The sequence below is a fragment of the Dendrobates tinctorius genome, unplaced genomic scaffold (genome assembly GCF_039654945.1).
Source record: "Dendrobates tinctorius isolate UK_male_01 unplaced genomic scaffold, ASM3965494v1 ptg000162l, whole genome shotgun sequence".
Classification (NCBI taxonomy): Eukaryota; Metazoa; Chordata; class Amphibia; order Anura; family Dendrobatidae; genus Dendrobates; species Dendrobates tinctorius.
The window spans coordinates 43,051,853-43,064,250 of record NW_027361829.1 but is presented as its reverse complement, the minus strand read 5'-3'; the positions used below and the strand labels follow the sequence as shown (position 1 = coordinate 43,064,250).

At 45.0% G+C, this 12,398-nt stretch overlaps 1 protein-coding gene across 1 annotated transcript in view; it reads right to left on the bottom strand.

Moving 5' to 3' along the window:
* The window catches only part of SFRP4 (secreted frizzled related protein 4), a 120,989-nt gene that overhangs the window by 73,727 nt on the left and 34,864 nt on the right, over nucleotides 1-12,398 (bottom strand). Inside the window, exons 2-3 of the mRNA XM_073549981.1 lie at nucleotides 7,251-7,331; nucleotides 6,989-7,054 (exon numbers count right to left, since the gene is read on the bottom strand). Coding sequence (XP_073406082.1) covers nucleotides 6,989-7,054; nucleotides 7,251-7,331 — 147 coding nt within the window. The remainder of the gene's footprint in view (nucleotides 1-6,988; nucleotides 7,055-7,250; nucleotides 7,332-12,398) is intronic.

The window sequence follows — 12,398 nt, the reverse complement described above, 5'->3', positions numbered from 1 at the left end:
CAGGTCCTATCGTTGTCGGGATCGTTGGTGCGTCACTAAGTGAAACGGGACCCTAAGAGAAAACTCAGATAATAACCACTTGACTTAGTGCAGAGTCAGACTGCCGTATAAGGCTAGTTTCACACTAGCGTTTATGAGCGCAGCGACGGCCTGCGCACGGCCGCCGCTAAGCCCCGCCCCCCTGCCGTGCCTCCGCCGGTAGCTCCGCCCACCGGCGCATGACGCTGCACATGCCCTGCGTCCCCGATCTTTATCACAGGGGGCGCAGGCCGTGCGCAGTATGCGTTTGGCGGCGCATGTGCCTTTTTGACGGTGCGCCGATGCAACCAAACTGCAGCAGGTTGCGTTTGGCGCAGGTCGGCGCACCGTCAAAAGGACGCATGCGCCGCCAAACGCATACTGCGCACGGCCTGCGCCTCCTGTGATAAAGATCGGGGATGCAGGGCGCATGCTGCGTCATGCGCCGGTGGGCGGAGCTACCGGCGGAGGCGCGGCAGGGGGCGGGGCTTAGCGGCGGCCGTGCGCAGTCCGTCGCTGCGCTCATAAACGCTAGTGTGAAACTAGCCTAACTCATGAGAGAATTGCATGGTAAAACGCATACTGACTGTCGGCTCTCCTGACCTGAACTTGACAGCTGCATAGTAATCCATCACGTTGTCTTGCTCAGGTCAGGAGAGGTGCTGGGCTAGTCCGTTCAGTTCAGTGCGATGCTATTCTCTCATGAGTTATACAGCTGTCTGACTCTGCCCTTAAAAATATGTTAACTCATTATGTGCCAAATACTTTGATTGGTAATATAGTGGGGCAAAAAAGTATTTAGTCAGTCAGCAATAGTGCAAGTTCCACCACTTAAAAAGATGAGAGGCGTCTGTAATTTACATCATAAGTAGACCTCAACTATGGGAGACAAACTGAGAAAAAAAAATCCAGAAAATCACATTGTCTGTTTTTTTTTTCATTTTATTTGCATATTATGGTGGAAAATAAGTATTTGGTCAGAAACAAAATTTCATCTCAATACTTTGTGATATATCCTTTGTTGGCAATGACAGAGGTCAAACATTTTCTGTAAGTCTTCACAAGGTTGCCACACACTGTTGTTGGTATGTTGGCCCATTCCTCCATGCAGATCTCCTCTAGAGCAGTGATGTTTTTGGCTTTTCGCTTGGCAACACGGACTTTCAACTCCCTCCAAAGGTTTTCTATAGGGTTGAGATCTGGAGACTGGCTAGGCCACTCCAGGACCTTGAAATGCTTCTTACGAAGCCACTCCTTCGTTGCCCTGGTGGTGTGCTTTGGATCATTGTCATGTTGAAAGACCCAGCCATGTTTCATCTTCAATGCCCTTGCTGATGGAAGGAGGTTTGCACTCAAAATCTCACGATACATGGCCCCATTCATTCTTTCATGTACCCGGATCAGTCGTCCTGGCCCCTTTGCAGAGAAACAGCCCCAAAGCATGATGTTTCCACCACCATGCTTTACAGTAGGTATGGTGTTTGATGGATGCAACTTAGTATTCTTTTTCCTCCAAACACGACAAGTTGTGTTTCTACCAAACAGTTCCAGTTTGGCTTCATCAGACCATAGGACATTCTCCCAAAACTCCTCTGGATCATCCAAATGCTCTCTAGCAAACTTCAGACGGGCCCGGACATGTACAGGCTTAAGCCGTGGGACACGTCTGGCACTGCAGGATCTGAGTCCATGGTGGCGTAGTGTGTTACTTATGGTAGGCCTTGTTACATTGGTCCCAGCTCTCTGCAGTTCATTCACTAGGTCCCCCCGCGTGGTTCTGGGATTTTTGCTCACCGTTCTTGTGATCATTCTGACCCCAAAGGGTGGGATTTTGCATGGAGCACCAGATCGAGGGAGATTATCAGTGGTCTTGTATGTCTTCCATTTTCTAATTATTGCTCCCACAGTTGATTTCTTCACTCCAAGCTGGTTGGCTATTGCAGATTCAGTCTTCCCAGCCTGGTGCAGGGCTACAATTTTGTTTCTGGTGTCCTTTGACAGCTCTTTGGTCTTCACCATAGTGGAGTTTGGAGTCAGACTGTTTGAGGGTGTGCACAGGTGTCTTTTTATACTGATAACAAGTTTAAACAGGTGCCATTACTACAGGTAATGAGTGGAGGAAAGAGGAGACTCTTAAAGAAGAAGTTACAGGTCTGTGAGAGCCAGAAATCTTGATTGCTTGTTTCTGACCAAATACTTATTTTCCACCATAATATGCAAATAAAATGAAAAAAAAACAGACAATGTGATTTTCTAGATTTTTTTTCTCAGTTTGTCTCCCATAGTTGAGGTCTACCTATGATGTAAATTACAGACGCCTCTCATCTTTTTAAGTGGTGGAACTTGCACTATTGCTGACTGACTAAATACTTTTTTGCCCCACTGTATATCCACAATGTAGAAGAAAAATAAAAATTTAAAAAACTTTTTATTCTTCTCTAATCTTTTCACTGCTGTGTCCCACAAACACTGTCTCTCGAATTTGGTCAGTCTGTTATGGATTTCTCTCCATAAGGCCGGAGTCACACTAGCGAGAAATACGGATGAGTGCTATGCACAAAAAAATCGCATTGCACTCGTCCCAATGCTAATCTATGGGGCAGCTCCCATCAACCGATTTTCCCGGCCGTATTATACGTGCAGAGAAAATCGCAGCATGCAGCGATTGTCACCGTATTACGCCAGTAAAACGCCAATGCAAGTCTATGGGGGCGAGAAAAATACGGATTACACATGGACCAGATGAGTGACTTGCGAGAAATACGCACCGGTGTCCTTTAACAAAAGCCGACAATTCAGTGCGCGATAAAGTAAAATCACACTGACAGGTTTAATAAAGAATAGAAAGAATAGATATATACACATAGAATATATACATACTAGCTGAAGAGCCGGGCGTTGCCTGGGCATAGTAACCAACTGTCGTTAGTTATAGCAAATTATAATGATTATATTGCACATAAAAACCGTGCATCTAATCCTATCCTGTGTGATACTGACTGCTGAGCCATGTATCTAATCCTATTCTGTGTGATACTGTCTGCTGAGCCGTGTATCTAATACTATTCTGTGTGATACTGTGTGCTGAGCTGCGTATCTAATCTTATCCTGTGTGATACTGTCTGCTGAGCCATGTATCTAATCCTAACCTGTGTGATACTGACTGCTGAGCTATGTATCTAATCCTATCCTGTGGGATACTGCCTGCTGAGCCATGTGTCTAATCCTCTCCTGTGTGATACTGACTGCTGAGCTGTGTATCTAATCCTATCCTGTGTGATACTGACTGCTGAGCCGTGTATCTAATCCTATCCTGTGTGATACTGGGCTCCCCCTGCAGTCTGTGTCAGAGGGTGGTCTGTGTTGGCACGGTAATAAATTGTGTTATTTCCAGCTTTACAGAAGGACGATAACACCATAGAAATGATAAGAATAATAGGCCTCAGTTACCACAACTGTCTACAAAGAAAACTGTTGCTGATAGCAACCAATCACAGCTCATTTTTCATCTTTTAAACAGCTCTGGGACAGCGTGGCGAGTTTTGAGTGGCGACTTTTGTGTTTCGACTTTTATGTGGCAAGGTTGGTGTATGTGTGGTGAAATGTGTGCTGAGGGTGGTATATGTGTTGAAGCACGTGGTAGTGTGTGGTGCATTTTGTGTGTGTGTTCATATCCCCGTGTGTGGTGAGTATCCCATGTCTGGGCCCCACCTTAGCAACTGTATGGTATATACTCTTTGGCGCCATGGCTCTCATTCCTTAAGTCCCCCTTGTTCACATCTGGCAGCTGTCACTTTGCCTCCAACACTTTTCCTTTCACTTTTTCCCATTATGTAGATAGGGGCATAATTGTTTGGTGAATTGGAATGCGCGGGGTTAAAATTTCGCCTTGCAACATAGCTTATGACGCTCTCGGGGTCCAGACGTGTGATTGTGCAAAATTTTGTGGCTGTAGCTACGACGGTGCAGATTCCAATACATATATACACTTTTGCCCCATTATGTAGATAGGGGAAAAATTGTTTGGTGAATTGGAACGCGCGGGGTTAAAATTTCACCTCACAACATAGCCTATGACGCTCTCGGGGTCCAGACGTGTGACTGTGCAAAATTTTGCGGCTGTAGCAGCTACGGTGCGGATGCCAATCCTGGACATACATACACACCCACATTGCGCTTCATCTAATACTTTACATAAAGCTCATGTGTGTGTGTATGTATGTATGTCTGGGATTGGCATCCGCACCGTCGCAGCTACAGCCACAAAATTTGGCACAGTCACACGTCTGGACCCAGAGACCGTCCTAGGCTATGTTGTGAGGCGAAATTTTAACCCCGCGCGATCTAATTCACCAAACAATTTTGCCCCTATCTACATAATGGGGAAAAAGTGTGTGTGTATCAAGTCCCTCCCCTCATTATGATGTCATAATGGTTGCCATGGCGACACTGATGTCATCATAGGTTGCAAGCCCCGCCGCTCATTATGATGTCATAATGGTTGACTATGGGATGGAGGATGTGTGAAGGGTATATGGGCACTGAACTATGGGATGGAGGATATGTATGATGGGTATATGGGCACGGGACTATGGGATGGAGGATATGTATGATGTGTATATGGGCATGGGACTATGAGATGAAGGATGTGTGATGGGTATATGGGCACTCGACTATGGGATGGCGAATATGTATGATGGGTATATGGGCATGGGACTATGGGATGGAGGATGTGTTATGGGTATATGGGCATGGGACTATGGGATGGAGGATGTGTGATGGGTATATGGGCACTCGACTATGGGATGGAGGATATGTATGATGGGTATATGGGCACGGGCCTATGTGATCGTGGATATGTATGATGGGTATATGGGCACGGGACTATGGGATGGAGTATAATTATAATTTGCTATAACTAACCACAGTTAGCTCTTCAGCTAGTATATTATATATATACATGTCATTGAGACACATACTGTATGTATATATATATATATATTTATATTTAGAGTTCATAGAGAGTTCTACATAGCATAATAGCTGTTAAATCAATTGCCACCATCTGTAAAATCATTACAGAACCCGACATGATACGATACATGGTTTACATATAGTAAACCATGTCATATCAAAACGATTTATATGTCAGTGTTTAATAAATTTATTAGTTTGTGTTAGGAAAAATTTGGAACTCTTGGAGTAAAATTTAAGGCTATAATCGCAGAAAAAAAATGAGTGGGCTCCCGCGCAATTTTCTCCGCCAAAGAGGGAAAGCAGATATTAATAGCCTAGAGAGGGACCATTGTTTTTGGGCCCCCCCTGGCCAGTTCCTGCACTTAGTCTCTCTATTCCCATTGCCTTTAGCGGCGGCTCATGGGTTAATGATAGGTTAATGTCATCATGCTATTGAAAGGTGATATTAAGCCGGGTTAATAATGGAGAGGTGTCAATAAGACATCTATCCATTATTAATCCTATAGTAGTAAATGGTTAAAAAAAGACACCCCTTGTGATGGATTGCAGCAGGGGACCTGACTAAACTGCGGACAGGTATGGATATTGTTGGTTTTTTATTTTATTTTTTTTTTTACAGGAGAACAAGGGATTCTGTTGGATTGGCAGCATAATAAATTTTATCAAAAACTTTGTGTAATTATTTCATTAAAATAATTTTTAATGAATGTGTTTTTTAACCCTTTCCTACCATGGGATTAACCCCTTCCTGACATTTGACGTACTATACTGGCCATGTGCCTGGGCCCGTATGCCCATGGACGGTATAGTACGTCAACGCAATCAGCTGCGCTCACAGGGGGAGCGCAGTTAATCGCGGCAGTGTGTTAGCTGATTATCACAGCTGACACCCGGCACAATGTGCCAGGAGTGGTCACGGACCACTCCTGTCACATTAACCCCTGGCACACTGCGATCAAACATGATCGCAGTGTTCTGGGGGCATAGGGAAGCATCACGCATGGAGGGGGCTCACTGCATGCTTCCCTGAGACCCTTGGAACAAAGCAATTTGCTCGATTTGCTCGCGTTGTTCCGAGGGCCTCCTCTCTGCAGGCCCCCGGATCCAAGATGGCCTTCTGTGTCCTGCAGGGAGGTGGCTTCTCAGTGCCTGCTGAGAGCAGGCGCTGAGAAGCCTCCTGCACTGCCTGTCAGATCGCTGATCTGAAACAGTGCAGTCAAAGTGTCAGATCAGCGATCTGACACTATCTAGAAATATCCCCCCTCGGGTCAATATAATAAAGTAAAAAAAAACGTGTAAAAATAATTTTTCTAAAATTCCTAAATAAATTTAAAAAAAAATTCCCTTGTGTCATGATCCATGCTGGATGATGACAGATAAATGCACAAGTAACCTTTTTTTTTCCTTAAGCTGTGTGCTTAAGGTTAGTTTTGCCCCCGGTGGCCATTAGGGTGATGCTGAACGGAACGGGACGTCCCAGAGATATGCTGAAGGAAGACGGTGAGAGCATAGGGAAAGTGACAGAATTGTGCACTGTGGAATCTGAGATACCCGCTGTAAAGCAAATGGATGTGCTGTGTACAAAAATGAGTAAAGCTGTTATTGTTAAAGTTGAACGGGACTGTGACTCTGTTTATTCCACATCGTCTGAGGAGAACATGCAGTGCATTGCAGAAAGCCCAGGGAAGAATGGAGCTGCAGGTATGCTGACAGGAAGCTATCATGTCTATGTGAGGGGAGGCAGGACACCGTTGCCCCGGAGTCCTCGGCCACGACTACTGTCCTGGCCCACCCTAACAACAGCATGTACACCTCTTTTAATACTACAGCTGTACAGTTCTACAGCTTTACACCCTTGTGATCATTGTGTAATGAAAATGAAAGAAAACAAGCAATGACTGACTTCTTATCTATGCAGAAAATCGTCCGCTGTAAAATAAAGACTTTTGTTTTGCTGCTATGCCTATAAGCACAATACATTGCTGTCACTTACCATAGCTGTAATTTTTCGACAAATACATATTTAGGCTAGGTTTGATTGGTTTACAATTGCAGTGATCTGTAAAAGAAAGAAAACAAATCCTTACAGTAAAAAAAGATAAAAGTTGATCAGCTAAATGCAAAAGAAGGAAATAACACCAAAAAAGTATCTTTTTCTTTTCAAAACAGGCAAACAAAATAGGTCTGTACGTGATGTCCTCCAGAGGGCAAGATATTGTACAGGATCAGTTATCATAAGAAAATACAGACTTTACCCATGTTTAAACTTTTGCAATGATTCACCCTTGGTTTTTCTGGGATTATGACATCTTGTGTAAACTCCGTCCACTTTATATCTAAAAAGAACAAGACAAGATTTGCCAATGAAAATACCCGCACTGTGCCAAACAAACCAGGAGAAACTTGAGTCTTTACATACACCTCTTGAACCGGATAAGACGATCTCTCCACATCTGCAATATAAATGCTTTTAGTAGTATTAAATAAATGTGTGCTTTTGATGGCTCTATTACTTTATTGCTTTATTAAGGATTTTTTTTCCTTTTAATTACGGTAAGTTTCACAACTATAGAAATGATTCCAGTGCATAGAAAGATCTAATGTGATGTGTCTGTGGTGGCCAAACCAAACAAAAAATAACCGATGGTCCAAACAACTTCCCTTTTTCACAAGTCCAGTTATTTAAACAGGTGCTGAAGCAATTTCCGCTCATTACCTCTTATTATCACACACTTGCAAATATAGAAGGTTAAGTGACTTGACTTGCGCAACTGAAATTCTGTACAGATGAACTTAACCATATGACTCTGGGCTTTATGTGTCATATAACAATAAACATAAAAGGCAAAGACATACTGATAGAGAATTTAGATTATGAGACCCAATGGTGACAGTTAGAGTTGAGCGAAACGGGTCGGTCAAATTCATAAGTCGCCGACTTTCGCTAAATTTTTTTGTGATGTACAATACAAAATAATATTGTGGTACCATATTAGCCAGAAAAATAGATGTAAATACTTATGTCCTCAAAAAAAACTGAGAAAAGTATTCAAGGAGTGATACCTTTATTGGCTAACCAGAGAAATTATATTTGCAAGCTTTCAAGGCTCAGAAGGCCCCTTCATATCAGGCATATACTGAGAAGAGATGGCAATATTTGTATAGGAATTATACAAGGACATGAGAGATTCTTGAAAGATAGGCCAAGGAAATCAAATTAAGCTTTTTGTATACATGTAGATGAGGTGGAAGTGTTCTATTAGACATCTGAAGATCTTGTAGAGGTGTGAACTGGAAGTGTTCTGTCAGAAATCAGGAAACCTTCTTGTGGAGGTGTGAACAGGGCCGCCATCAGGACATTACTGCCCTGACTGGCGTATGGGGCCCGGTGGGCAGAGGGGGCCCGCATCGGGCCCGGTCTCCTCTGCTCACCGGGCCCCTACCGGCAGGTAAACCAGGCCCTTAGCGTGGCGCTGCGGGCGGCAGCTAAACGCTATTGACATGCAGGCCCACTGGCCCGCATGACAATAGTTAACAGCTGCCAGCCAATCGGAGGCTGGCAGCTGATGTCAACCGCAGCGCGCACCTCGCCAGCGTCTGACGTCAGTGTCAGTTGCCGGCTAGAGCACACCTCAGCAGCTTGGAGGGACGGAGCCTCACCCGCCACTGGAGTGCGGCCAGGTAAAAAGAACTTGTTTTTGTTTGTTTGTTTGTTTTTTTTTACAGCGGGGATCCGGGGTCCCGGGGCAGAATGCTGGACATTGGGCAGAATGCTGGACTGGGGCAGAATGCTGGACATGGGGCAGAATGCTAGAGACTGGGGCAGAATGCTGGACATGGGGCAGAATGCTGGAGACTGGGTCAGAATGCTGGAGACTTGGGGAAGAATGCTGAACATGGGGCAGAATGCTGAACATTGGGCAGAATGCTGGACTGGGGCAGAATTCTGGACATGGGGCAGAATGCTGGACTGGGGCAGAATGCTGAACATGGGGCAGAATGCTGTAGACTGGGGCGCAATGCTGTAGACTGGGGCAGAATGCTGTAGACTGGGGCAGAATGCTGGATATGGAGCAGAATGCTGGAGACTGGGGCAGAATGCTGGAATGGGGCAGAATGCTGGACTGGGGCAAAATGCTGAACATGGGGGCAAAATACTGGACATGGGGCAGAATGCTGGAGACTGGGGCAGAATGCTGGACTGGGGCAGAATGCTGGAGACTGGGGAAGAATGCTAGACTGGGGCAGAATGCTGAACATGGGGCAGAATGCTGGACATGGAGGCAGAATGCTAAACATGGGGCAGAATTCTGGACATGGGGCAGAATGCTGAACATGAGGAAGAATGCTGTAGACTGGGGCAGAATGCTGTAGACTGGGCAGAATGTTGGACATGGGGTAGAATGCTGGAGATTGGGGCAGAATGCTGGACATGGGGCAGAATGCTGACATGGGGCAGAATGCTGGAGACTGGGGCAGAATGCTGGAGATGGGCAGAATGCTGGACATGGGGCAGAATGCTGGAGACTTGGGCAGAATGCTGGACATGGGGCAGAATGCTGGACATGGGGGCAGAATGCGAGACACTGGGCAGAATGGAGATACGGGGCATGATTGGAGACAGATGGGGCAGGGTTGGAGACAGATCGCACAGGATCATGGGGCAGGATGGATGCGATGGAGATCATATGGGGAAGAATGGATATTCATGAGGGCGGGATGGGAGAACATATGGCTAAAGCCAGGAATGAGACACATGGAGGTCAGGATGGGGGATATTATTACCATAGGGGCTAATTAAGGGATATTATTACTGCAGTGATGTATTTAATTTTTTGAGGATACTGTTTTAAATGGGGGGGTGGTCCTGTTACTGTGCAGAGCAACACTATGTCGCCTTTTTTTCTTCATGTGGTGTAATGTAGAAGTTGGGAAAAAATAAGTAACGTGTTCTGCAAGCGGAGCTCTAGATAACTGTGTTATTTCCTGCAGAGATAAGCCCTGGCTGGAAGACGTGATGGCAGTCTGTGCTGGATGAATGAAAAGCAAGGATGAAGGACTTCACCTAGAGACATCACTGGTTAGTTAGTGTATTACTTGTACACTGACACTATACATTGTATACTATATATATAGAGGTCCTGTGTATAATGTCTCCAGTGATCACTGTGTTACCTGTACATTATAAACAGAGCTCCTGTGTATAATATAATTGATCCCTATATTACCTGTACACAGACACTCCATACTAAATACAGATCTCCTGTGCATAATGCTACTTACGGTGATAGTATTATGTTTTTTTATTAATGATCAGTGTTGTGAGTTCATTCTCTGGTTCACTAGTTGTAAGTTCTCCTTCCAGACTCCCTCTGGGGGTAACAGGAGGTAGAGAGGCTGATTTGATCGGTGGAAATCTGTCACCTGAGAATGAGGATGACGATTGGATCTCAGGAGTCTCAGATTGGATTTAAGACAGCCGACGCCCTATTCAGTTGCTGGTGATTCCTTCTGGCTTGTCAGCTCTTGGTTTTCAGCTCTGTTCCAGTCATCTAAAGCTAAGTTTTTCTGCTAATGTTCACACTTGATTTTGTTGGTCTATTCAGTTTTTTGGTGTGGTCATCCAGCCACTGCTGGGGGCTGTGCTGAAATTCCACTCTTATTTATCAGTATTTTGCCAATTGGCTTTTTGTCCCTTACTAGTTCGGTCTCTTTTTGCTCTGTCTCAGAATATTTCAGAGTGCTGATACAGTGGGAGAAGTCTAGTGACTTCAGGGTTAATTTTGCTATCAGAAGTGCTGGACATGATTTTTGTAGGGTTTTTTGCAGGTTGCAGACAGTGTCTTTCCTTTCCTTTCCTGTCTAGTTAGTTTGGGCCCCATCATTTGCTCAGACTATTTTCCTGCCTGTGTTTGTGCCTTCATCTTGTTTCACCGTCAATACATGTGTGGGGGCTATCTATTCCTTTGGGGTCTGCTCTGGGGCAGTTAGTTTTCCCTTTTCTTGCTTTAGGCTTATTTAGTCCTCCGGCCATGACGAGGCATCTAGGAACATCGTAGGCACGCTCCACGGCTACTGCTAGTTGTGTTGTAAGATCAGGGATCTGCAATCTGCATAGTTACCAACCTCTCTGGTTTTCTGTGACTTAGCTTGTTGTGCTTTTTTCTCCTCGGTGACCCATTCATAACAGATCAGTATTCACTCACCATGTGGTGGTAATATGTGGTCTGGGCATGGTGCGGTGGTATTTGTCCCTTGTATGTGCTATTATTTGGTCACTTTGTGGTGGTAATATGTGGTCTGGGCATGGTGCGGTGGTATTTGTCCCTTGTATGTGCTATTATTTGGTCACTTTGTGGTGGTAATATGTGGTCTCGTCATGGTGCAGTGGTATTTGTTCCTTGTATGTGATATTATTCGGTCACTATGGTAGTAATATGTGGTCTGGTCATGGTGTGGCGGTATTTGTTCCTTGTATGTGGTATTATAGGTCACTATGTGGTGTGATGTGAGCTCAATTTCGGGTTTGCCTTTGGCTTCTGGTGAGGGTTATGGAGCTGGCTGTGCTGACAGAGGAGTAGTGACTTCTCTATCTGGACTCCCTCTGTTGGTGAAGGGAGGTAATGAAGCTGATCTAAATGGTAGAGACCGGCCACCTGAGGAAGAGGACTGCGATTTGACATCAGGAGTTTCTGATTGGATTTAAGGCAGCCGACTCCCTAGTTTCTTGCTGGTGATTTTTCCTGACTGTGGCTCCTGGTTTCCAGTTTGGTTCCTGCCTTCCTAAAGCTAAGTTTTCTCTGCTATTGTTCATATGAGTTTTTGTTTGGCTTACTTAGTTTTTGTGTTCAGCCAGCCCTGGCTGGGACTGGGCTGAATCCCCATTTTGTCTCTGATCAGTTGATCTCTTTTGCTCTGTCTTCAGAATATACCTCAGTGCTAATATAGTGATTTGAAGTCTAGCGACTTCAGGACCTTTTTCTATCAGACGTGTTGGACATTCTTTTTGGCAGGGTTTTTGGCGTGATTGCAGACAGTAGCTTTTCTTTCCTGTCCTTTCTAGTTAGCGAGGGCCCCATCATTTGCTCAGCCTATCTTTCTACCTGTGTCTGTGTTTTCATCTTGTTTCACCGACAATACATGTTGGGGGCTGTCTATTGCTTTGGGGTCAGCTCTGGGGCAGTTTAGATTTTCCCTTTCTTTCTTTAGACTTATTTAGTTCTCCGGCCGTGATGAGGCATCTAGAACCACCGTAGGCACGCTCCACGGCTACTGCTAGTTGTTGTGGATAGGATCAGCGGTCTGCAATCTGCTAGTTACCAACCTCTCCGGTTTTCTGGGCTTAGCTTGCTTTTTGTTTTTTCCTCCTCGGTGACTCATTCATAACAGTGGTGGTACTATGT